At 36.4% G+C, this 27,093-nt stretch overlaps 1 protein-coding gene across 2 annotated transcripts in view; it reads right to left on the reverse strand.

Annotated features, from left to right (window-relative positions):
- The window catches only part of BRIP1 (BRCA1 interacting DNA helicase 1), a 53,391-nt gene extending 26,906 nt beyond the window's left edge, over positions 1–26,485 (reverse strand). The window contains exons 1-13 of one of the 2 annotated variants that reach the window (XM_069874124.1): positions 26,358–26,485; positions 25,777–25,888; positions 25,101–25,295; positions 24,680–24,807; positions 23,671–23,808; positions 18,401–18,694; positions 17,708–17,929; positions 17,250–17,449; positions 13,914–14,046; positions 13,266–13,417; positions 12,570–12,741; positions 12,316–12,453; positions 11,780–11,941 (exon numbers count right to left, since the gene is read on the reverse strand). In XM_069874124.1, coding sequence (XP_069730225.1) covers positions 11,780–11,941; positions 12,316–12,453; positions 12,570–12,741; positions 13,266–13,417; positions 13,914–14,046; positions 17,250–17,449; positions 17,708–17,929; positions 18,401–18,694; positions 23,671–23,808; positions 24,680–24,807; positions 25,101–25,295; positions 25,777–25,888; positions 26,358–26,450 — 2,139 coding nt within the window. In that variant the 5' untranslated portion in view covers positions 26,451–26,485. The remainder of the gene's footprint in view (positions 1–11,779; positions 11,942–12,315; positions 12,454–12,569; positions 12,742–13,265; positions 13,418–13,913; positions 14,047–17,249; positions 17,450–17,707; positions 17,930–18,400; positions 18,695–23,670; positions 23,809–24,679; positions 24,808–25,100; positions 25,296–25,776; positions 25,889–26,357) is intronic. The other variant, XM_069874126.1, reaches the window with a different exon arrangement.
- Between the last annotated feature and the right edge of the window lie 608 nt (positions 26,486–27,093).

Here is a 27,093-nt window from a genome sequence, read left to right on the forward strand (position 1 = left end):
GAATACAGGGAACATAATATGTTCAGAGACTTTAATTTCTTTGTTGCCTAGTCTTCATATTCCTTAGAACATCAAAAGGAGTTTTAATGTGGAAAGACCTTAGAAAAGTCCTGAAATAAAAGTAGATATTGTGAAGGAAAGACACCAGAATGTATGTTCATATAAGAACAACTTCTACGGAAAACACACATTCTTCACTTGTTTCAGAACCTGCCCTTTTCAGTCAATGAAGAAGATTTTCTGATGTGCATTTAGCTGCTAACTCTCACCATCTGTCAGAGAAAAATCAAATTAAGGGCATAAAGAATGCATATATTCAAAGCAAAAATAGTTTAAAAGAAAGTGATTTTTAAAACTTCAGCTTGCGGAGAGTCATGGTTCCAAAATGAAAGCACAACTGCTGAAGCTGATCAATGCTCAGCAGGTTATTCTGTAACAGAAGTTATATTTTATTGGAAAGATTTCAGCAGTCCAGAGATGGAATCAAGGAAACTGTGACAGGACCTCGACTAGAGTCATACATTCATTCTGACATTTTGCAACCCTTCCAGAGCTATGAAGAAAGATCACACAGCCTTTACATTTTCCTACAGGTGGTCAGTACCCAAGAGACTTTCCTCAGCACATCTCCCAAGAGAAAGCTGCCCTCAATTGGAAATCTATATCACTACTACATGTGCCCTTTCCAGAGATTTCTCACTTAGATCTCTTATCATTTCTTTGCAGCAGAACATCAGCCTGAAGAATAAAATTTTAAAATCATGTGTCTGATTTTCAAGGACTTGTGTGGTTAAAGTGTCTTTTTTATTTTAGAAGTACAGTATTTCTTTTCTCAAGGAAAATTTTAAACAAACATGAAAGAAAACCAAACATTTAGAACAGATCCATGTGTTGAGACACCTACAAACACTAGGAAATGTGGGGTGAAATCTGTGCCAGCCCACACAGGCTTGGCAGACACTGTGGAGGAGAAAAAAAGAAGGAAAAAAAAATAGATAAAAGCTAACATGCAACTCGACTACATAATTAAACTAAACCCTGAACATGGTGAAAAATTCTGTATTATGAACAAGACTCTGATCACCATGTGCACACTCCAGCACAATAAAAGGTGAATAATTCATAATCATTTTCGAAGAAAAAGTATGCATCACTCAACTTGGGGCAAACACAGGGGATTTCACTGGTATGATTTTTCTTTAGGGACAATGACAAAGTGCCGCTCACCAGCAGGAAACTGAAGCACTGAACTGTGTTCCATGTGCCATAAATCAACACTGCAGCCTACAGGATGTCTCTCTGGTACCAACATACCATCAATTTTTCAATAACCTCCTTAAATAATGGAATATGTGAACGGCGACAACAGTAATGAAAAATGAAATGTTTTGCACACCAAAGACTCTAGAATAACACAGTTAATACGTTGCTTCTACAGTTAAAGAAGCTTTTTAATACAAAATCTTTTCCCCAAAACCCAACATGTTTTACCACAAAACAATCTGGATTGCCTTTGAAGTATTCCGTCTTTGAGCTCCATCGCAGCTGTTTCTAAGCTACCTGGTTCAAAACAGGGTTTCTTTTGTGGTTTTAAAATTAACCAAGACAACAGCTTTCTGTGTTACGAGAATCGCTTGTACATTCACTCTAGGCTATCACTACACTTAACATTCCAGTGAGACAGCAATCCCTCACGCAAAGAAAGCTCTCCAGAAATATTTATTTTTTAAAGGATTGTTTCATCCTGGTCCTGAATCAAATACTTAATAAACATGAACTGTTCACAAAGTCAGCATCCTATACTGCTGTCCTTTTCTTCACTGGTCAAAAACCAAATTCAGTCACCTTTGACCTCTTTTTTTCCAGAATAAAGAGGGGGGGGTAAAAAAAGGACAAGGTTGTCTTCGCAGCACGTCAGCAGCAAAGCACAGCACCATCTGGGAAAACCGATTCAAACAGACGTGCAGCGCAGGCCTAGGCACGAGGCCGACCAAGTCCACAACTGCTCACACAGTAAACAGGGGCACGCAGATGTCTGTCATGGGCAACGAGTCCAAGAGCGAGAGAGTAACAAGGTTTAGCTTTTAGTCTTCTACTAACACTAACTGATAATTATTTTTAATGTATAGAAGGCATTTTACACCTGCAGCTATTAAATCATTCTAAGAAAGGTTAATATTCTCTTTATCTTCTCAGCAAGGTCAGTCACTTTTCCCTTGTTATACAGCAAACCAGCACACGTAAAAGAACTAAGACAATTTCTCAGCAACCACCACGTATCCTATGCGTGATGTTTATCTCTGAACAGATAATTACAAAATGATAAATTATGATATCAGGGAACAAAATAAAGTACAATTCTTGGAGATGTCCCAAACCTCTCATTTTGGGAAGCAGGACCACTAAAGACAAAAATCAGTACAATCCTAGACCTCAGTCAACGAATGAAGCAAACGTTAAAATACAGAAACACTAAGCAATAAAACTTTCTGCAATCATGACAGTGCAAATGATGATTTTCACCACTATTAGAAACACGCACTTCAAGACAGCAGCTATTAAGGAGGAAACAATAAGCAATTAATCTTACACAGCAAGAAGCTGTTCCATGAGTTTTCTAATGTAAAACTTTAAAGCAATTTGCCAATGTTACTGAAGTATATAAAATTTCAATTAAAATGAGAGATGAGATAGGGTTCTGAGCATGAACAATAAGAATAAATTGAGAATGGCTATCTAGCCTTCAAAAAGGATTTGGTGCAGGGTAGGAAAACCTGAATGCAGGATCCCTAAACACAAACTTTACCATAAATCCATAGACTCATCTGGCCTTAGGTAACGCGAACCGTTTTCTTCCCCAAAGTAAATGCTTGATATACCTGCACCATATACACTACACAGGTGAAAGTGAAAAGAAAAAAAAAAACGAAACTCAAAAAACCCTAGTGTTAAGTATTTCTCCAAACTCGACAAGAAATGTAGGAAGGAGGAGGAACAACAGATATTTTAGAGTATCTGATTCTTAAAAATTCCAGCCTTATAATGAAAAAGAAGCAGCAGCAGCTGAAAGCAAAGTTTTATATGTAACACACTGCACTTTGGCTATCAACAAGCCAGCTGGCTAACCTGTAAGCCATAAAACAGAAGTTTTACATTTTGTGCAAGCTATTTGTTTCAAAACATTTTTGCTAAAAATAGTCCGTTAATGAGCTGTGAAGTGAATCAAAATGCAAGGAATGGTCTTTAGAATACACCACCTCACCAATTAGTTTTTATAATAAGGTGGGTTGCTTACCCAACTAGCAACTAAGTCTAAAGTCCAATTTTCTAAAACAGGATTTCACAGGCTTCCTGGCTGTCCAATGAAGCAGAACTTCTCCAAATTTAAAACAGCCCAAGTATCCCTTTCAATACATTTACTACTCCAGATCTTGTATAAGTTGCTGATACAGAACACACTACCTAAATGTATGTTTTCAAGTACATTTTATCTCATGTATTGTGTTTTTCACAAATGCAGAAGTCACATCTCTACCACATCAGTCAGTGATCCTCTCAGAAATGTCACAAGGACCAGGAGGTCTGCTGGTAGCAATAGCACAGAATAACACTAGTGTCAAAGTAACCTGTGCAAGATACGCCTTCTTAAAAATAATGTTGCTTATGCATATTTTTCCTTATTAATAACTACTGTTTTCCATCCTGCTTTGTCTCTCCTTCATTAAAAGCTCCTGAGTGAAAAAAAAAAATTAAAAAAATACATTGACCGTAATTGTTATTTTGGACAAATATACGTTTGGACTCTATCATTCACAGAATGCAAACTTTGTGACTGAAAAGTCATTTTCGATGCAGTTACTATTTAAATGGTAGGAAAAATATGCGAGCAGAAAGTGTTAATTACAATGGAAATTGGAGCATATGTTAACCAGATACAAGAATTCAGCTTGCAGCACTTTGACAAGTCAGAGCTCAGAAGTGAGAAACAATAATAGAATTTTAGTTTATTTTCCTGATGCTGTATGCTCAAGGTATTTAAACTAACAGCATAATAAAATATTAAAGTGCACAGCTCTCAGGGTGTGAGATTCACAAGCAAAACACTCATCTACCAGTATGGCATATAATTTTTTTAGACATAATATCCAATAATCTGCCACAGACTGTCGCTACGGATTCCACTTTATATGATGTGCAGATGCTATCAGAAAGTATGTCTGCTCTATGTAAAAAGCAACTGCCACAGGGCACTTGAATAATTGCACATCCCTGGCCGGTCACTGTAGCAGTTCAGCAAGCCACGGAAAGTGTATTTGTTCATTCTTTGCAGCCAGTAATTCAAAAAGATAAGGTGGGACCCAAATCATAGCCAGAAATTTCCCCTGAGCCAACAGCACTGAACTGTTAGAACAGTCACCCACAACGGCTGTTGTGTCGTTGAGGAGTGGCCGTGTGTGAACTGTCTGGTGGCAATAAGCACTAGATGTGAACAGCAAACAGCTCCTCCATTCCCACAGTTTCTGCGGGTTTCCACAGAACAAGGTCAGAACAGTTCATTCCTTTCATATCACATCACCCAAATTTCCATTCACCCAGAATATTCACCTGAGTAACTCTCCAGGTTATTTGGTTAACATGAGGTAAAGCTAGCAACGCTACAATTTCATACTAACAATTTTATAACATAAACCATATTACATAAAATCCAACTGAGTATCTTTAGAGATTCTCATTTAGGTCTATCACTGAAAAAGGTATTTTAAAATAACACTGTAACATTTCAGCTCTGAGACTGAGCTCTAGCAGTAAAAGCAATGATCACGCTCCCTTCCTTGATTGTGCAATATCATCTCTTCCCTTGAGCCATCTCTGACACTTCTGTGACCTCCTGATGAGCCAACTCAGTTCACAAGGCCAGCAGAAAAACTAATCAGCAGAAGAAAAAAAAAGGATAAAAACTTTTTTTGTGTCAGATTGCCAGAACAAAGGAACTGATTAATACAAAATTCAGAGCAGCACAAAAACAATCACAAGGAAAGGGGGAAGAACCTCACGGCTCAGCAGCAAGCTCCTGGACCATCTCTACCTTCTCTAAGCATAATTGACACTTGGATGTCTCTAATTTTGCAGAAACCAGAGAATTCCTCCATAACCAGTGCATATATTTAGAACCCTATCATACTATTTAAGAAAAAAATAAACCCCACATATTGTATAACTATTCAGATTGTCAGTTATCACTGCCCAAAGATAAAACATTACCTTTGATGTAGCTCAACGTGTTTCTTGCTGTGCTTTTTGAGAAACACGTGTCAATGGTCAAAACTGACATTAGCCACCAGTAACCAAGCAGTGGCCTAAAAAAGCCAACAAAAAAAAGCAAACCCAAACAGAGGTTAAAATTTAAACCTAAAAATTTACCTAAAAATTAACCTAAAAATTTAAAATTAAAAAGAGGTTAGAAATTTCTAAGTGAAAACACCCTATTAAATCATTATAATAAAACAAGCATCAGCCTCAAAGGCTGATATACAGCACTTCAATTATTCCTCCGGAGCATAAGTGAGCACTACTCTGACCTTCTCATTTCAAGAAGATGCGTTTGCTGTAGTGTCAATAATTACAAGAAGTGATCTTGCTAGGATATGAGCTGCCAGCTCCATCCTCAAACTCAGTTTCACAGAGTAACTCGATTAGATGAATGACAGGAAAGAAAAAGGCTTGCAATCATAATCTGAGGATAAAGATTATATACCCGGTCATAGAAAAATTCTTAGATTCTAATTCTTTGTATATTAATTTCACTATTCCTTCTTTTATTGTTCTTCTCTATTTGAGCCAAACACGACAACGGTTTTCAGTGCCCAAGGCAGAGAAAAGAGGGTCATCATGGGATTGTTGAAATCTTTAATCACACACAGTGAATTTTACATATGTATCTTTGCTAAGTGCAAGGCAGTGGGGAAAAAACAAAGCTGAAGATTTCAGAAATCAAATTCAGATTTACAGGAGCCCTTGGAGCTCTCAGAAAACACCTCAGATAATGCACACCAAGCCTAAAAATTGTTCTGTCGGATGAATGTGAGGGCCCCAATAGCTAGACAGTTTATATTACAGATGTTTAAATGATGGTAAAATAGAGAATAAAACAGAAAGTAGATATTGCATATGATTAATGGGAGCAAAAAAAAAAAGACCCATAAAACATGAAGAAGCGGAGATAAAGATCAGAAAGAAAAGCAGCAGTGCAGAGCAAGACTGAAACCCAAGCAACGAAGAAACAATAGCACACAAGTAAAAGAAAACTATCTATATTTACTAGGTACAAATGTTGAAATGTGTAGTTTGAGTCATAAGAATTCAGCTTTTGCAGATCACATTTTCTCAAAATTCTGCCCCATCAGGCAGAAATCTCTTTACTGATATTTTCAGAGTAAGGCGCAAGACTCTGCTTTAGAATGTGGCAACAAGCCTTTCCTTTGAAAGAGAAAGAAAAATATCCAGGGGGTCATTGCAGTGCCACAACCCCTACCCCAGCGCTCTGCAGTCACTGAAGAAGTCCACAGAATTCCAGGGACATCGCACTATCCTCAGAGCCAGGAAAGAGACACAGAGTGCTACTCACGTGCCTTTAAATTACCCTTCCATAATTTTGCTCAACTTTTCCTGTTAGGTCCTTGCACATAATTTGAGATAGCAAGGATGAGAGAATTCTATTCCCTGAAGTACCTTCCTGGTTTTAGGGTTTCTTTTATACTGTAATAGCACCATTGCAGCTGTTTGGCTCAAACAAATAAGGCTTCTGAAGTAGGAGAATGCCTTTCCCTTGAGAGCAGAAAGCAAAAGCTGTGCAGAAAGTGAGTATCATTACTAATTTACAATTATTTCGTAACTTCACCCTGATATGCCAGCTTGTTTAAAGGCTTCCCTTCTCTTCATCCCAATGAATTTGATTTTGCATATTAGCTATAGTTAAAACATCTAAAACTAAATGACACATTAAAACATTCAATTTCTGGTATAGTGTTAAAGTTGCAACAGTGTAAAGTACACTCTCTAACATTAAAATTACGCAAAAAGTTCATGTTTGCATAAATTCAAGGAATAAATTTCTGTCATAAAAACATACTTGGTGTGAACAGATCCCTACATCCTGCAACTATTTACACACAGGAGCAAATCTCTTCCTTGAAGCACTCCTACAGCTGTCAACAGGAATATCAACAAGAATATTACTCTCAATAAGGCATTTATCCCTGCCTGTTATAACTAAATACACCTAACGGGATAATTTAAGCAATCTTAGGGAACCCACCCGACATTACTAGATAATTCCTCACATAAGCACTTTGCAATCAGCATGGCTGCACACAAAACAACCATCTGTGGTGCAAACAACTACTTTCCTATTTAATTTCAAATTCACCTTTCAACTGCACAAACCTAATGGTTTCCAATTTTTCCTCCATACACATTACAAAACAAAAGACACTGTGGAATGTTTATATCTTATCTGGATATTGTCATTTTACTGTCTCAAACTCCTTAAAACAAGCTTTTCACTTGGGAGGAAATCCGTCAGCATCAGACCTAGTGGGGAAACCCTGCACTCGCTCAATGTCTATGGCTCTTACATAGTTCCAGATGTTCAGAACATTAATAATGCACTAACTCAAAACCTCTTTTTGAAACTTTAGAACGTGCAAATTGCATTAAAACCTCTTTGCCCTCATTAATGGTATTGTTACAATCCCAGTACTCTGGAAAATGTTTTTTGGCATTTGTTTAACTTTGTGATATTGCCATTTACTCATTTTAACAGCCAGTGCTCAAATCTTAATGCTTTTAATAGGCCTGGCTAACCAGACTACCATCTTTTGTACATTTATTGAAGTAATTTATTAAATAAGTAAAAGTTGTCTGAAGGCCGTGTTGGGTTTTTTTTTATTGATTGCAGAATGAAATGAGTTTCTTATAATTTGTGTTTCAGGAAAGTTTTAGAAATGAAAATATTCTGGGCTTTTATTTCAGTGTTATGACCAGTTCATTTTCTGCCACTCTGACACAAGACTTCTACCAACCTCATACAAACCTCAGTAAGAGAAGGAGTCTGTCTTGAACTAAGAACCAGACATTCAGAATTAATCCTGAAACTGTATCCCTCCCTCAGCCTGTCATATATAGGGGTGGCACATCTATGTCCAGGCTAGAAGACAATATATTCAAGGACTTGGTCTCATTTCCAATGCAGACACACTTCTGTACAATGGTAAAAAAGTGCAATTGTCAGAGGTTAAATGGAGGTCCCTCCTGTTTATTCCAGATAACTACTTAGATAGAACCTGAAGATCCTCAGTGTGTTTGAAAACAGCCCACACTGTTGCCAGGCTCTACACTGCTCAGAGAGTTAATAAATATTATTAAGGCCTGCTTGCCTGAAGTCCTGTAATTCTGCCAAAAATGGTTTGTCAACAGCAGGGTAAATAGCACTTGCCTGCAACTCCACTACAGCATTGGTCAATACCCTAAACACAGAAAGGGAGCCAGGACAATACACAGAGGTGTTCCGGTCCAAATGGATTTACTGTCACTCAATCCTGCCTGTTTTGCCTGAAGAAAACATGGTTAGCCAAGACAACAGGAAAATGGGATGAGATTGGCAGAACTAGCAGCTTAAAATGATGAGATACATAGAAACTCAAGTGTGCAACTACTGAGTAAAACTGTTACTTGACCTCAAAAGTTAAAGCTCTGCAAAGAAATGCAGATGGAAAAGAAAAAGTATTAGGCTGAAACAATGGGGAACGCTACATCTTAAAGATGTAGGAGAAAGACAGTCATAAACAAATCTTGGATTCTCAAGCAAAGAGTAGTTATCAGTTCCTAAGTTTTACTGTTGAAAACAGTCAAACTCTTTCGAGCAACCATGTTATTTTAAAAATTTTACTGCCACTTACAGCTCAACAAATTAGCCGATACAAATTAACCAACAAAGCCACACAGGAAAAAAAAAACCCACAGAACACCAACATTACCATTATTGTACAAAGCTTATTTTGTAAAAAAGCTACTAAAGAAAGGTCAGTTAATTCATCATGATGGATTATCACTAAAATTTATAAGCATTAGCATTTTTCTCCTCGCCGGATACCTTGACTTTGATATGACACATATTGAATGAATCATCTAAGACGCTGGCACCAGGCAAGATATATCTTAATGCAGACAGGTCAGCGACATGAACCCTAATGGTCCTTATCTTAATCTTGTTTAAAAGCATCTTAGATTTCTGAACAATCTTTTCACCTCCTAATATTCTCTTTTATAGAGTGTTCTTGGTGGAGTTGCTACCGATTTTCACATAAATGCATTTTTGTTGCATGGAATCACCAGTTTTAGTAGCTCTAAAAATTATCTAGGTTTGCACTTAAGTAAATATTAAAATAATTAAATATTAAAAAGTCAATGGGCCAGAACTCCAACAATACTGATAAGAATTTACTCAAATACCTGATGAAGATAAATATTACAGACAGAACCATCCAAGAAGTTGCCCGAGGTGCAGAGAGAAGGACATCGCTGCTGAGACACAAATTCTTAAAACTAGAGAACGCTGAACTGAAAAAAGCATCTGTAAGTGTAACCAAACTGAAATCCAATGTACAAGCTACAAAAATTCAGGCTCCATCAAATTACCTAGACAGACAGTACTCAAAATCCAGAGCATTGGCCTCAGCCTTCCAGACATTTAAAAAGACTATCTCTCACCTACTCCAAACTTTGACACTCAAATTCATAGAACAGGTTGGACACTCAGAAAACCTGCTTAACTCATAATAGTTAATTTAGTGCGGTACATAACCATGTGTATTAATCTGATCTTGACAGCCTTCAACAATTCATTTAAAAGCTGCAGAGTTTTTGTTGTTTGGGTTTTTTTTAAAGAGATGCAGCAATTTCCCCATGAAAATCTCTGAAAATTAGTTTTGAAATGCAAATGTGCAGGTAAGCAACATTCTGGACAATTAGGAAAGAAAAAGCCCACGTTTTCCCTGTACTAATACGCTTATGTTTACATTATTCTGTGCTTTCAACATATTAAGCTCAGACTTAAAGGCAACCCAATCCAGAATAAAAGAAGTAGAACGAAAAAGGGCATCCGTAGAAAAATATTGGCAATGTAATTTTAAAATATCATCCTTCAATTGTCTGCAATTTATATTTATCAATACTTTTGCTAGGATCATGGAAGCGTTCCCACAAAGAAAAAACACACTCAACGTGTTTAGCGAGGTGACCTTTCAGTAAAACATAAGGGCAGCGAGAGGGGGAAGGGTACCAGAGCTGACCAGCAATCTCTTCCCCTCTTTATTGAATGCCACTAAAGTCTCTCCATAGTTTCAATTCAGATTACTATTCTCATAAAATCTAACATAAATATTTGTCAGGTCTGTATATTCAAGATCCACTGTCACACGCTGCTCAGTATCATACACTTCAGTTAAAGATGATAGTGAAAACTGGAACCGGCTCCCATTTTGATTCTTCAATAAGCTGAATGCAAAATTTATTTTCAGATATTAAAGTTTGCAGAGTTTTGTGAGCTGGTTTAAACACATTTTCAGTCAGCAAACGGCTTTTTTCAATGACTGTGCATTACCTGGTCTAATGCAGTCACCTAATGGTTACTGTCAGTAATTGCACTGATGACTGCAAATTCTTCATAGACAGTGAAGAAAAAACCCTCACTTTGCAGTAGCCCCCTCAGTTGAACAGTAAAAGTATGAAGGTTTTGTAAAAAAGAAGAAATACTTTTAACTTCATTTTTTAAAATAGTCTCTGTTACAGAACCTTAGAGATGAGGGAAATGGTCTGAAACCTTTCACTTCATTATGCTGGGGTTTTGTTCATTTGGTCAGATTTTTTTGGTTTTTCTTTTGGAGGTGTTTGTTTTGTTTGTTGAGAGGATTTTTTTTAAAATCATAAATGATGGATTAAAATTTCAAGTCACACTCTTGCAAGCATTACATGAAAAATGTACATGAATTACAGAATTATTTTGCATGTTTATACTCCTGCTCCTCAGAGCTGACCATAAACAACAGTGAAAACTAATAGAAAAGAAGGCAGAAGTACAGTGAGGTACAGATTAGCCATAATTGGATATCTGCTGTCAGTGAAATTAGATATTACATAGATTGAAATTGAGAAATTTGATTCCTTTCAGCCAATGCCAGTGAACAATTCCCTCCTGACTCAAGAAAAATATAACAGAATCTCCAATGAAGTGAAATGGAACAAGAAACAAGGAAAGAAGAAATTAATTGGGTGAATGCTACATTCAAATAGCATACAAAGAACATGCAAAGGCACTCTAGCTGCTGTTATATACAAAGTTTCCTTTCATATCGTGAGCTTACATGGAGGAGTTGTTGGTTTGTTTTTTTTTTTTTAATTTCAAAACATTCAGGGAAATAATCTGAGAAAAAATTGCAGATCAGACTGAAGTTTTTTTTGGTGAAACTAATCAAAACAATCATATTCATTAACTAAGATAAGGACATCTGTTGAAAACAAATATGAGCATGGCTTTTTCATGAAAGCAAGCTTGAACACTAACTAAGAAGACATCCAAGAAACTACAATATAATCACAATGTGTTGTTACAATACATTTAGTTTATAAACATTTATAAAACTAAGGATTACACAGAAGGTTTTCAAGTACAGTGAGAACGTGTGTGTGTGTTAGAGGAAGAATATGACTAAGATTTTCTTACCTTATAGGATGGCAAAAAGCACAAAATCCCTTGGCCAACTGTTTGACACACTGAAAGTAGCAGTGCTCCCACCTCATCCTGGAACTCAAAGGTCTCTGTATGCTGGAACGTGGCACACAACTTTCGACTGTTAGGGCCTGTTCCGATGGTGCCAACCCAAACCTGGTATATTTCATATTAAAAAAGTTAATTTGAAACTATGTGACAAACTATTAAATTACATTAGGTCAAATAATGAAAATTTAAGTGTGAAGGAAAATGTTAAGATATTTCTAAACAAATTGATTCCAGCACCTAAAAACAGAAGAGACAGTCACCTTATAACAGTAATTGCACTACTACCAAAATATCATGACTTCAACTTTCCCAGGGAAGTGTAGGTTTTTCACGTGAAAATATACCTTACAATTGCATTAATTGAAGCAACAGTCTGTTCTGCACATTTCTTTCTACTTACAGAGTGGGTTTGTCATCATTTTTATTTGCAAGGTATAGTTCCTTTTACAATAGAGAACATTACACCTCAGAAAGTTTACCTGTGAGTTCCGAATAACATGATTTGCTTCCAACTGAATAGAAAACTTCACGCCAAGCTCTGAAGAAAATGAATCCATTGGAGAGAGTGTACCAGATGTCAGAACAATTGTTCTAACATCGCTTAAGTCTGAAAAAGCCTAGGTTGCAGAAAGAATAGAAGGAATTTAGAAATTCAAACTAATAATTTTAAGATCTTGTATGTATTTATTATCTTTCAAATTACTTCAGGCCTTCTACTAAAGGCTCAGCTTACCACAGCAGGATTCAAGCACCAAAAATTAAGCATGTGGACTACAGTTTTCTGCCGCGAACCTCTCTTATGCTGGGGCCGAGTAAAGAAGTCACTTGCATCTGAAACATCAAGCTGGTTTTCATTCACCCAAGCATAAGTTTGTTGCAGAGCAACTCTATAGTCATCTGCATACCTATATAGGGAAATATAAATAAAAACTAAAATTAAGCAATAAAACTGTAATCATTAAGCTTATACAGAGGAAAAACAGCGTTGCTACAATGCATTTCAAATTTAAGTATAAAAAATAATTTTATGCTTATAGAAAAGAGTGAAATTTACGATAATTCATGTTTAAAAATAATGTTTAAATCTGAAGTTTTTAGTAACTGCTGGCATTAGCAGTCAAGATATCAAGACAGTGAAACACAAGTTCTATGTAGAAAAACAAACACCGTAAGTATTTAACTTAGCAACATTATAAGAAAATTTACACTTAACCTTCAAATAAATTTCTTCAGTATTTGAATTTATTTATGAAAGAAAAAAATAAAAATAATTTGTTACTCTTTAACGTCTTCCCACATGAGAAAGCTTTGGAAAAACGTGCTTAAATGCTAGTTTTGCTCAGAGCCAGACTCCATAAGTGAGGCATTGCACAAATGAAAAAGCAGCTGAATTAAACAAAGCCACACAGTTCATGGTATTTGCGCTGACCTGCTATTATCTTTAAAAAGATAGAAAAGAACCATGAATAACCCTTTCAGCACAATCTGAGTGGCAGGGCTCACAACTGGTATCTCAATAAGTTCCTCTCTACCGAGCACTGACACTTTTTCTTCTTTTTCCAGGACAGTAGCAAGATGTTTCTGTAAAGGGCAAACAAATTCCACATTAACAACTTTTTAAATATCTTCTCATAAACAAAGCTAACATAGACACAAGACTATCAGCACACTGCTTTAAAATACCTATAAAGTCAGACTGAAGACAGAACTGCAAAGGAAAAGTAGTGCTTTTAACATACTTGGCTTACACAGAAAGGAGGGATATACTTGCAAATAGGATAAATACATTCCAACAGTCAATAAAAATGTAGATGAATAGAGCAGACAAAACTATCCCTGGTTCAACAGTTCAGTTTAATTGTACATGATCAATTATATCCTTGAAAACACTGATTCTCCATAAATTCCAGTAGCTCCAAAGGATTACTTCTGGATTTTATCAGGTATCATTTTCAGGCAGCTTTTCAATATTGCAGTAAATTAAAAGATGTGTTAGCATTTAACTTATGTATATTTTAAGATGTTTAACATCATCAATATTATGCACTCTGGTATTCACTTATATAGCATACGTTACCTGTAGAATGGGAAAAGTAATACCGGTTATTCCCATTTGGTGCAAAAATGTGAGCATTTCTTTCCCACTCCAAACCTTACAGGAAGTTTCATATCCTCTTTCTACAAGTTGATTAGAGCTCTCCCGTAACCAGCTGTAAAAAACAACGAAGAAATCAGAAATAATTCCAGCACTAATTTTAGGGATTTAGAGATACGTCGCAGGTGCAAACCAAACCTGCAAAACTGCACCAGACTTCGATGATGACGATAAATATATTTTTACAGCTAAGTAGAGAGATTCCACTTTTCCTTATGCTACTTTTTCGCTGCTGGACTAACTTCTATTAAGCTGCTCTTAACGCAGCTCATTGAAGTGAGAAGAAAATTTGTCCCTATACATTTCTGTTTTATCATCGTATATCTTTACTGTAAAGAAAAAGGATTAAAACAATCAACCCTCGTCAGGCTCATTTAATAAAGATTTCTGCTGTACTTTTAAAACCACTCATTATTACTCTAACTGATGCAAGTCGGTTTATCATCCCTGTCAATTGCAGGCTTTCCTATAAAGAAGAAACCTTCAGGCATGAAATGAGTACTTTTAATATTTATACACAGTAACAGAAAATGGGGCAATAAAAAGCACATATTTTAACTCACCTACAGTTAATTAACTCTGCTACAATTCAAAAACTAAGCAGAATTATAATTGCATGTACAATGCAAAATGTGGTAAGACTTTTTAAAATGTGATCTAAACACGCAGATGATCTCATTTGTGGCAGAGCTGAAATCTTCTCTAACTGAATGTGTCCATCATCCCTGCAAGTATTACAAGACCTCCCCTCCATCTAGAAAAACAGGCAGGCTTCCTCTCTCTCAGAAAATGTCGAAGCTGTCTGTCTCATCAACCAGCAGGAGGCATCAGAAAGACAGCTGTCATTTCTACACTAGTTCAAAATATTTACCTGTAAAATCAGTTAATCGTTATCAACTAAGGCAGCAAGGCTTACTGACTGTTTCAGTTCCAGATTTCCTGGTCTGTCACTGCAAATAATGTGACCAATGGAACAATTAAAAAAAAAACAAAACCTTTTTGCCAGGTTAAATGCAACCAAAACCCCATAAATACTACCATGACAACCACTTGTTCAGCTGTAATTTGCTTTATCTTATTAAAGAATGATGATCACTAAACACAGGCATCACCTTCTCCAGGTAGCACTCTGTCCCATTTCCTCAAATGTAACATCAAAAAGATCCGGAACTAAAATTAGGAAACAGCTACTATGGCAGAATGAGACAGATTTACAAGAAACAAAACATTTCAGGAGATGTAAAACTTCTGTTTCCCTATTAGGAACTTCAAACACTATAATGTACTTTTGAAATGGTCATGCTATAAATGCAACCACAAATTTAACACAATTAGCTTCCTAATACTTAAGTACCACCAAAAAAAGCAAATTCTAGAATAAATTCCATCCAATTAAATCTAAATGAAAGCCTTTAAAATACCTGTTAATTTATTTTTAGAGTAAAGCAGCAAGGATAAATAAAATTAGCTTGATCTCAGAAAGATACCTATAGTTTTGAAGTAAAAATTGGTTTCAATTTGACATGTTACGAGTATGCCTTCAATTCAAGAAAGTACATTTGTTCCTTCTCTTCCATACCAGGAAATCCCACTGTTGATACAGCTTACTCCATGAAACAAAGCAATCTGTCGTGGTAAATCTGCACCTCACCAGGAAAGCTTTCCAGTATACTTCTATAGGTATATCTTCAAATTCCTCAGAAAGGCTATTTTAGCATCTCTGTGGCACTAAGCCCATCCTTAAGTGCCTTCTGCAATGAGGGCCCAGGATCTATATAGCTACAATAAGATTTTTCTAATTACCGGCGTATTTGGCAAAGCCATGTCACAACTCAACAGCATTTTACCAATTACTGCATATTTACACCCAGTTTTCTGCTTCCCAACAACCATTTTTCATGCCACTGGCAGATTTGCCAAGACAATCAACTTTAGTTTTCCTGAAAAGGTTAAAAAGCTTGAGGCAATCAAGTCTCCAGGCATGCTGTTCTCATTTTTTAGTAAAACTTAACATTTCAAATATCCAAGCTAGGAGAATTAGCTGCTGCAAGGAAGAAAATCAAGTGACTTGTACCTGTGACACAAAGATTAACTCTCACAATAAAGACAGGAAAACCGGTGCACTACTTGCCTGGTACACTCACCAACCACTAATGCAACAAAACGACCATTTGACATGCCCTGTATCAGAGCTCAGTTAACTTCAAAGCCACTTGTGTCATTATTCACTTTTATTCTGCGGAATTTGTTATTCAAGGTATCACTAGCAGTGCGTTTCTGAACTCTTTCAGTCTCTGGATCCCTCAACAGAAAAGTTCAAAAATTAAGGGCTACAGCACTGAACCCCAAATTCTCAAGTGGTGACAGACTCTTTGATACTGTTCCAACTTTCTTATGTTCTCACTCCACCCAAAAGACTCTTGTCTGCACCCCTTTGTTTCTTCCCTCGTTCCTGGGCTTCTGCCCCCAGTCCATTTGCTTTTGCTCTCAAAATTTTCTACTTCTGCTCAGGTCCCCCCCTCCCAGTTCTGTCTCCACAGTTAGAGGTTCGTCTTCTTTTTTGCTCTTACTACATTTACCTCTATAGGTACAGAAAGAAAGAGAGAACACTTTTGGGGGTTTTTTTCGCAGCTTCTTTCTGTCTTACTGATCAACTCTTGCTTTCAAAACCACTCTTTTAGTGATCCATATTTCTCTACCCAATGAACCAATTATTGCTTTAACGAAATAAAGCTATTACTGTTGTCAAATAAGAAAACAGGAGCATGTGAAAAATGTGGAGGTGTTCAAGACCAGGTTGGATGAGGCCTTGAGCAGGCAGGTCCAGTGGGAGGCATCCCTGCCCGTGGCAGGGGGGTTGGAACTGTATGGGCTTTAAGGTCCCTTCCAACTCAAACCATTCCATGATTCTATGATAAAAGTTATTTATCTTAGGTAAAACTTTCACACAGAATTTCACAAACTAGGACAGTAAGCCTCATTAAGATCAGCGACTCTCTTCTTTAAAGAGCATGACAATTTCAAAAACAGAACGTTAAAGCTTCCCTTTATGACAAGAGTGTTTTCTTTAAACTAGATCAAACCCCTCTGGATTCCTCAAATGAACACAAGTCAGGTGACCACATAGTTTGAAGAATACTTCTACTGCATTTCATCTGGTGCAACACAGCAACCAGTAAATTATATCAGCAAAAGGAATCTAAAAGTAATTTTAAAAACCATTAATTGATGTAACAGAATTGGAAAAAGTTGTCTTACTTCATCAAAGAGCAACACACAGCCCGTAGGGGCTCATGATTCTTCTGCCTGATGTTGCTATTGACCATTGAATCCAGCTCTTCTCGAGCAGCTTTCAGTTGACTTTCTGTAACACTGAAGCTCACTGACTCCCGAGCGCAATCCTCAATATTATGGGCTTCATCTAAAATGACTATTTGGCCTTTAAGGTTAATTTCCATCTAAAAAAGAAAATTATCTAGTAAAACAGAGTGAAAGACATTAACAAGAAACAAGAACCATTACTTGCAATATAGAAATGCTCATCTCAGGGAACGGAAGGGCAGGAAGAGAGAGAAAAACATTCTTTAACCCAGGAACTATTCTGCAGGTAATATTTTGGATATACAACAGATTTGAGTTGACTGTAGCCACTAAACATTATGCTTCTAACTTCCCTTCAACTTCAGTTACCACAGTCTTCTTACAAATATACTTACGCTCTCCCGTATTTGCGGGTCTAGGAGATAATTATAAGGACAAAATACAATATCTGCATCCACCATCAATTCTCTGGCTGCAAAATATGCACAGGCACGAAGCTTCTTTCCCAGCCTCACTAGATCTTCAATGTCCCAAGCCTGATACACCCTATGTGCAGACTTCAGTGCATGATGTTCGCTGAGTTTATGAACACCATGATAGTAAAGACAGGACTTGCCCTAAATGCAAATAAGCACAGATAGTGGTTAGAAAAAATAATGAAAAACAAGTAAGCTCAAATCCTCCGAATTGCTATGTGCATTTGACTTTATTTACTTGAAAGAATTCTACCAGCTGCTATGCTAGAGAATAAAAAACACATCAAGTCAAAGAAAACAGGCAAACTCACATTCCTAAACTGTACATTGTTAAGAACACTTCTTTCTTCTTCTTCAAGGACAACTTAGGTCTTACTAAGAACATTAATCTACCATTCATAAATACTATTCCTATCATCATTTATATTTTCAGTTTTGATACCATGTATCAATATTTTCTATCAATTAATATTTAATTTAAACCACATTACCAGAGGCATTTAACCAATGCAATATAAAGAAATGAAAAGTGTTACCCACTGCAACTGCTCAACTACCTTTCATTTCAATATGTTTAAATGAATGATTGTTTTCCAAAGCAAAACTACTCACATTTTTTCCTTCCAGCAATTCTACACACATTTCGTTCCTGTTACTACCACTATTAGATACTACTGGATGAATACATGTATAATCCCGGCTTGAAAGAATTGTCATAGGGACACTGGAATACGATGTTCTCTTCAACTCTCTGGTAATTTGGGTTATTTGCTTGTGTGTTCGTGTTCCAAAAAATATTTTGGGAATGAACGTCCCCTCTCCATTTTCCTTCTTCTTTGTGTTGCTTGTATTTTTGCTAGTTTCTTTTCCAGAAGAACAGGAACACTCAGTGCAAGGACCAGAAGACTGCAATCCAAAACAGAAAAAGATTAAAAGGTGAACATCCTAAATTTGTTTATGGTGTGTTCAGATATGCCCTCTAGGGCAGTTCAAGATAGCCTGTCGAATCACCAGGTTGGCCTATCAAACTGCAAAAAGTTTAAAAACATTAAAGCATATGCACCATGTCCTCCTCTCTGAAAATCTTAAACTTCTAGCAATCACTAAATACAACTTTATCAGAACCCAATCACAGAAAGAATTGTTATTCCAGTGGAGTATTTACACGTGGCAATACTGCAAATAAACTTCTCACACTTAGGCTTCAGAAAAAGGACACACCTGTTACAGATGAAGAAGTGTCCAGCCCCTTAAATGAAGAAATCTTGGGAACAGACACCCAAGTTTAAATACTGAGCACATTTTTACTTAGAGCAAGCAGAAGAAATCTGGATAGTTTAAAGAAATCTGTTTGCAAATAAAACAGACATCATATATTCTCCATTAGAAACATGTTTGCCAAGCCATTATGTTAAAGGCCATCTAGTAACTATGAGAATAAAAGACAAAATAGGGAATAATTCTAAACAGAATCTTATCCTGTAAAATATTTGTTAAAAGCTGATTTTTTTTCTTGAGAAGCACCATCTTTCATACTGTATAACAACTGTCGTGAAATTGTAAAAATCAGTCTGAAAAGATGCAAGGAAAGAATAACTCAGTCCATACACACCTCCTATAAAAAATAATAAATTCTAACGTAAAAAGAGTTTGTATTTGGCTTTCAGGTGACAGCGCAAGTAACAACATCCGCTCCTTCCTCCCCTTTTAATTGTAATCAGTAAGATTATCCATCATAAACAAATGCTAAGTCGTGCCACGTCTTACACCGCAATTCTGAGAATCAAGCTCTCTTTTAGCCTCCACTCTGAGGAAAAGCAAGTTTGTATTACCCAGACAGCCTTGTCCACCATTAAATATTACAATACATGATAGAAAGCATGTAAATGTAACCCTTCTGGAGCTGTCACTCACTGGGATAAAAGGTTCACTGATGTGCCAAATAAACAGGCCCTCGAAGCAGATAAAGTTACACCCATGCTGGAATTGTTACATTCTCCTCTCAGGTTGCCAGTAACAGCAGATTTCATTACGGTGTGCTGCCACATGAAATAGCCAGTTCCAAATATCCTGCCTTCTATATTGAATAATTACTTATTCACTGAAAGGATAAAAAGAAGAGTTATGAATGGGGCCCTTGTCAACAGCAAAGCAGGAAACAGCTGACATACGGTATATGTTACATATGTGGCAATGCTCAACTGGGTTTGTACTCACATAGAAAACTGCAATGCAAATTGTACCTTGATATTTCTATCAACTAGATTCTATTTTACTCTTTGAAATAATGAAAACCACATTACCATGCTAACAATTAATATAACAGAAGCAGTTTACTCACTGCGTAGAGCCTTTAAGAACGTGCTTATCTTTCAATTCTAATTCAAGTCAGATTGTGTTTTCAGAGGTAAAACGAATACACAGAATTCAAAGAAGATATTATATTACTAACATTTCTCTGCTAATGCTAATCTTCACATTTAGTTTTCTAAATAAAAGTAACAGAACAATATTAGGAATAATCAGGCAGCTATTTTGCAAAAGTTCTATAACAGGAAAACACAGCTCAAATAAATATATATATAAGCACAAACAGAAGACTTGTCTTTGATGAGTTTAAAAAAACAGTTATATTCCTTTCCATAAAAAGAATTCTAAGAGTGTTCTGATGTGTAAGACTTATAAATTACAGTATTTTACAGGTGGCCTTAAAAGTTTTCCTTAAAAGGCTTGAAATTGTTACAATACTGGCTTTAAGAAGCACATTATCCAATATTCCAGTTTGAAAATATTACCTCTAACTTTGAAAAAAAATTGTTTAAAAAAAAAAAATCAACATTGAGAGTTGTAAACTCAGACCAATTTTATAGTAACCAGTCTGAGTATAAAACTGCCTGCAGTAGCCATAACATTTCTGAAACCACAGACACTATCAGGCCAAAACAGATAAATAAACTTTTTAATGAGTTCCTTATAATGAAGAAAAACTATATAAAAAATGGTTAAAACCTAGTTTAAAATTTGAGTTCATGTCATCTGCATGTTAGTGAAGTTTGTCAATTTGCACTTGAACTCTTTTTTATCCTTTAGAAAATGGCTTCATAATTTTTAGATTTTATTAAAGAGAAACTATTTTAATTGTATATTTATATTAAAATAATTTGATATTGCATAGCGCAATCTAATGTCATATTAACCTCCTTTTACCACAGCAAAGAGAACACTCTCCAACTGAGCAAAGCGATAACTCCAATCTGGCAGTTCCCATAGCAGAGCTGCCTCAACGTACAAATTTTTAGACTCATAACACACAGATCTGGTTATACTGTAATAAAACTAGAAAATGTTCCAATTTATTTATGAAAGAGTTGGGAGGGGGGCACCAAGTAGAAACAATTAATATTAAGTCAATAGAAAACTGTTTCATAATACCCTCTGGCTTCAGAACTAAATCTCTTTTCATCTCTTTGAACTTGGGATAGCGATTTTTTTTTTGAGAATGTGGAAGGAAAAAAAAAAAAAAAAGATACTCCTCTACTTTGCAGTATTTAATCAGAAACACCCAGTAACAGATGCTGTTAGAGATCAGATACCAGGCTATATGAACCTCAGGCCAATCCAGCTTGTTTTTACTTTGGTCAGGGAGCAGATAAAGCAGCCTATCACATCAATATTTATACGGCAAAAACGTGGAAGTCCGATTAAAAGAAAGGATAATGAAGTCCACCAACCTGTCCTACGTGTAAAATAGAACTAAACAAACACTGAGGCTACGATCTTTGCAGCACAAAGAGATAAGAGGAGCTCTTCATAGCTTCATCTGCATTTCACGGTTACAAAGCCATCTAAATGATACAGCAGTGAATGCCTCTTGTGTGAAATATCACACAAGCACAATCTAGTAAGATATCAGCAGTGACATTACTAGAGCTTTTCAACTATTCCTTTATAAGCTCTCAAAAAGGACAGTATTCTGCTGCTGCTGCAGCCTCTTGATTAAAGTACACAAAGCAGCTGTTTATCCTCCCACAGTAACCAGCAGGTGAACCCGGTTCAATATTTATCACAGGCTTTCACAGATCACTGCTAACCAAGCAAACGTTTTAATTAAGCTGGAACTTGCTTCAAAGAGCTCATTCAAAATGTCAATCAGCAGGAAAAGGATCAGATACGGTGTCAGGTGAGAGCGTGTAATACAAATCCACAACTTTCTTCATCCCATCGTGGTAAATTAGCCTATTTTGGAGTCCAGACCCTGATTGTAACAGGCTGCCAGTCTCCTGGAATGTGTAACAGAAGTCACTCAAACTCCATTGTGAAGGTTGTAAGCAATATGTTAAACTGCAATGGGCTAGCACATTAAGACAGATTCTTTTCACAGCTGTTTTTTGATACCCCAAGTGTTTGTTACACTACTCTCCATTTACTGTTTACTTTTTACCTAGTATAAATGGGGATTCCTTAACCCAGCTGCCCCAGTTTCTCAGACTGTGTGCTTTGACAGAAGTAATCAAGAGAGTACCACAAGGGTACAATTTCTCATCTAAACTCACACTGGAACAGCCCTCTCTTGCAAGAACCAACAGCAGAAAGGCAGAAATGGATTCCCAGGCTCTGACCTGAAAGAAGCTAAGGGCAGGCAATCACCCTGGGCGATCCTCACCCACCCCATCTACAGGTGTTCTTCTGATGCAGCAGTGCTGGGCAGCACCTCTCACATGCTTACAACAAACAACCCATTCCCTCTCTCCTTGGGCTACAAAAAGGAAACTCAACAAAGAAATAAATTTGCTTTAAGCACAGGATTGACTGCGGTAAAATGCAAGTTATCCAAATGAAGGGCTATCTCCTTGGTTATGAAAATATTCTTATTGCATTATCATCCCAAATACATTGTCCATTAGAGTTGAACATAACCTCAGAGACTTTATTTCATAAGCTACACTAGAAAAGCATTTTTTTTTTCTAACAGCTTATTCTATGATGCTTGTCATATCCTAAACTTAGTGCAGTTAAGCCACAGAACTACTAATGATAAATAAGGACTTGCTTTCTGCAATTATTTCTTGATACAAAACAAGTTCTCGGTCTGCTAAAGTCCATCACAGGAAAAGAATACCTTAGGTCTTTTGTTCTTAAAAAGAAAGGTTTTGTTGGTTTGTTTCTGTTTCTTTTTAAAAAGAAATAAACACTCCTTTCATTCTTAAGAAGACACTTTACAGAAATAAACAATTTCATTTCTTCTTAGGTTACTTCTTCCTAAAGAAGTAGTGAACAGTATAGTTGAATAGTATAATGTACCACACGTGGATAGCACATTATAACACACTAATACATGTAGCTAAATAGCTACAAAAGTGAAGAGTTTTCTTAGAAACTCAGATTGTGATGCACTATTTTATTATTTAACAGTTAGATTATCTATACCGAGAGTTTTCAGTTTTCTTCACGGCATTAAACTTCTAGAAGTTGTAAACTGAGTTTCAGATACCCACACCAAAGTATCAAAGCAAATTTTATAATCAAGGTCTCTTTATCTGAAAACCAACAGCACACTCTGCTGGCCTTTGTATTTCAAAGTACCAACTGAAGGGCAGTGGCACCAAGCATTTCAAATGCTACCCAAAAATCTATGGAGCTTTCCAAAACTAATAAAAATTACTTTCCGTGACCTAGAACACAGATTCACTTTTATCAAGAAAAAAATTAGCTCCCAGTGCCTTAAAGTAACACTACAGCTTTTGGCTTCTTTTTTCTTCACGGAAGCATAGCATACTGGAAAACAACGCATGTCATGTGTCATCTCTTTACAGTAAAATACCTTCTAAAAATCGCTCTTGAACTAACAGTCCTGATGTAAAAAATATTACTCTACTACTTACTGTTTTGGGAGAAAAAGTAGCACTTTTCACACTTTTTTCAGTGTGAACTATCAGCTGTCCATTTTTCCTCTGATGATAAACTTCTAAAGCATCAACCATCTGCACTCCTTTCGCAAAACAATGACGTTTTCGAACCTGCTGGGGAAACAAAATAGTACTGTGTTCAAAACCACTGGAGAGGAGAACGTGCTTACACTAGCAGTCAATGATTTTGTTTCACCTGTTCTCCAGCAAGTCTGTTTTAGTACATCACTAACATTCATTAACAGTTTAATCAAATCTAAGCCACACAAAAGTCATTTGGGAAAAGCTATGAAGTTTTAATTACGAAGTTCAGTAATAACAACAACAACAACATGTAATTATTGCTCAGCTTTTCTTCTTTCATTTCCCACTGTTCCAAAACTGATAGGAGAAGCAGAAAACTTCCACACTAAAATAAGAAACAAATTCAAGCCACATAGATCAAAAAACTTAAATAAAAGCAACCATTTGAGAAATATTCTAATGCAATATAAAAGCTATTTACACTGCATATCCCAATACAAGTACTACGTTATATGATCCCAATACTGACACAGATTAAAACATCATAGAAATATTGCCCTCTCCATAATAAGCCACAGATAACCACATTCGACAGGATATAAACCAGAACTTTAATATACTCACTGTATTATTTCTCTTTACAATATATATTTGCAAGAGCACTTTCAACTCCAGAATATCATACTTGGATGAAATATTACAGATCAACTGGGGATAAATATAACGGGATATGAGGTGCTTAAATATGCAAGAGGTAATTTAGGACATTATATTATGAACGATTTAGTGCAACAATGCACCCCTTTGTCATAAGTAACAATAAAAATGAACAAAAACCTGTCAATCAATCTAAACTATGACAACTCGGCTATTCTCTATGCCCTTCTCTGAAACAGACTGGTATTTGACAGCTTTGTTGAGCCATGCCTGGATTATTTTACTGTCAATAAGCTTTGCTCACCTGCTGCTCAGTTTCTAAAGGACGAATCCTTTTCCTGTCTACTTGAAAATCATCATTCTCGTTTTCACATAGAGAAAACCTTTTTTTGGCAGACAGTTTCGAAGCTAGTGTTGCATTTTCCTTACATTCTGTAATTAAAAACAAAATAAAAGGTATGACCACTACTAGGAATGCATTAAATAAGGGCAACATGTTAAAAGCAGACTTCGCTATAAATACACATGATGTAGGAAATAGTATTTGACATTTCTAGACCCATTAACCACATTTCCATACAGATTTACAACAGGACAGAATCATGTAGCACTCTGCTCTTATGACAGTTAAAAAAGCCCCTGACTTCAAAGCAAAAACATTGACATGACTGCCTGGATATTTTACATCCCAAAGAGATTTTTCAGCTGCCTGTGTATGAAGTTACCTGTGTTTGTTAGCGGGCTTCCAAGCTTTATGGAACTTCCTGTTTCACAGTTATTCAAAGAACAAGAAGCACCATGATTCACACTTGTTGCAGCCTCATTGCTCTTAGACTGGGAATGACAGACACAGCGACAGGGTGGTGAGGTCTCCAGCTTTCTGTCTTCCTTTTCACAGGATGAAGCGGGAACTGAGTTCTCTGAAGGACATAGTCATTTGTCTTCCATTAAAAATTATTAATACTGTACATGAAAACTAGACTTCCAATATAGTTAAGGTGAAAGGATTTGTTCAGGTACCAATTATAAATCTTCCTCCTTTATACAGTCTGAACAAGCTATCATCAGTCTTTAAAGAGCTGCAGTGCAAAGAACTATAACAACTTCAAGAACTGAAAAATACCCCTCCTTTTCAACTCAATCTGCCTAACTACAAGCCACAAGTATTTTCTGTCAAAGTTCCAACAGTCATATAATTCCCTCATGATAAAAGAACCATCTTAACATTACTGACCATTACTGGTTTATGCTGCCAATAAGGCAATCTGTACAATGGTGGACAAAGACCTGGTTAGATTCCTGAAACCAAATGATTAAAGGCAGACAGAAAACAACAACAACAATTCATTATCCTATATTCTGTTAATAAAACCCCTGCAAACAGACCAAAAGACAACTTACCATACAAAGACTGCTGCCATGATAACGCAGAACAAAGTAATGCCAAGCTTTTGCCACTTCCTGTAGGGCTCTCCAATAAACAGTGTTGCTTGTTATTTAAGCCCTTAACAATCTTTAAGGAGTATAACAAGAAAAAAAACAGAATTAATAGGAAAAAAACAAAGAAAATGTCTTTAGCTAAGCCAGAATTAACTTGTGAAAATGGATCAGAACACCTGCTCTCTTGTAAAAATTAAAGAAAAGAAGGCAAACCACCAACCCCCACCACTGCTTTAACAATAACAAAAGGTCAACAAGGTTAAGATCTCTTTATTTCAGGAAGAACATGCCTCATTGGTAATGCTCAGAGGTTCACTTATAGAGGCTGTGAAACACTCTCCTGTTCACAGCAGTACCTGACAGGGCCAGCTTGCCTCCTTTAGTCTTATGGAACCAAAACACTGAAAACCTCTGTCAGACAACCCAACTTTCTCTCCCACAGAGAACAAGAGTCTGAATTTAATGCTTGTTTTCTAAATGCTGATAGATGCTGGAAAAGACAAGCTATTAGTTCAGCAAACATTAATACAAAATCTACTTACAGCATTCATCATTGCAAGCTGTGAGGGGTAAGCCTTGCAAGGGAACATGATCTTCACTCCCCCAATAGTATATTCTGATACATCCGAAGGCATTGCTGCTTCTTCCCGTTTACTTCAGGTTTATAACTGCAATAAAGAAAAGCATTAACAAGTCAACGCTAACAACCAGGCAAAGCCTGAAATGACACACAGCACCAAAGAAAAGCAAGTATAAACTGCAAACCTGATAAGAGGGCCATGTGGCTCGAGATATTAATGGAACTGGCACATGTGAATTTATGCCATGTAATTTCAGTTCAGGCATGGCCCTTTGTTAGAAACAAGGGTGAGTTGCCACCACCTGATGAGTAACGCCAACAATTTAAATAAAAGTAAGATCAACTGCACCTGTCATTTCAGATTCTGTTTTTCAAAGTGAATATTGTTGGGATGAGTACCCAAGCCTTTGGGGGAAGAGTATTTTAGGATATTTAATAACTAAAAATAGCCAGTTCTTCAGTTCTGGAGGCCCATTAGCTTGAGCTCCAAGACATTGCGAACTATAAACATACAGCTGACAACAACAGTATCATGTATGCTTCATTTTATAACAATGAGAAAACAAACTGGACACTCGATATTAAAAATGAGATGTTTTAAACCAACTGTTTTCTTCTACTAGCTGGCTTAAAAGAGGGACTACATTCATTAAGCAATATGTTTCTTTCTTACAGGTTTTCGGCATAGACAAAATAAA

Source organism: Phaenicophaeus curvirostris, chromosome 21, assembly GCF_032191515.1.
Source record: "Phaenicophaeus curvirostris isolate KB17595 chromosome 21, BPBGC_Pcur_1.0, whole genome shotgun sequence".
NCBI classification, from domain to species: Eukaryota; Metazoa; Chordata; class Aves; order Cuculiformes; family Cuculidae; genus Phaenicophaeus; species Phaenicophaeus curvirostris.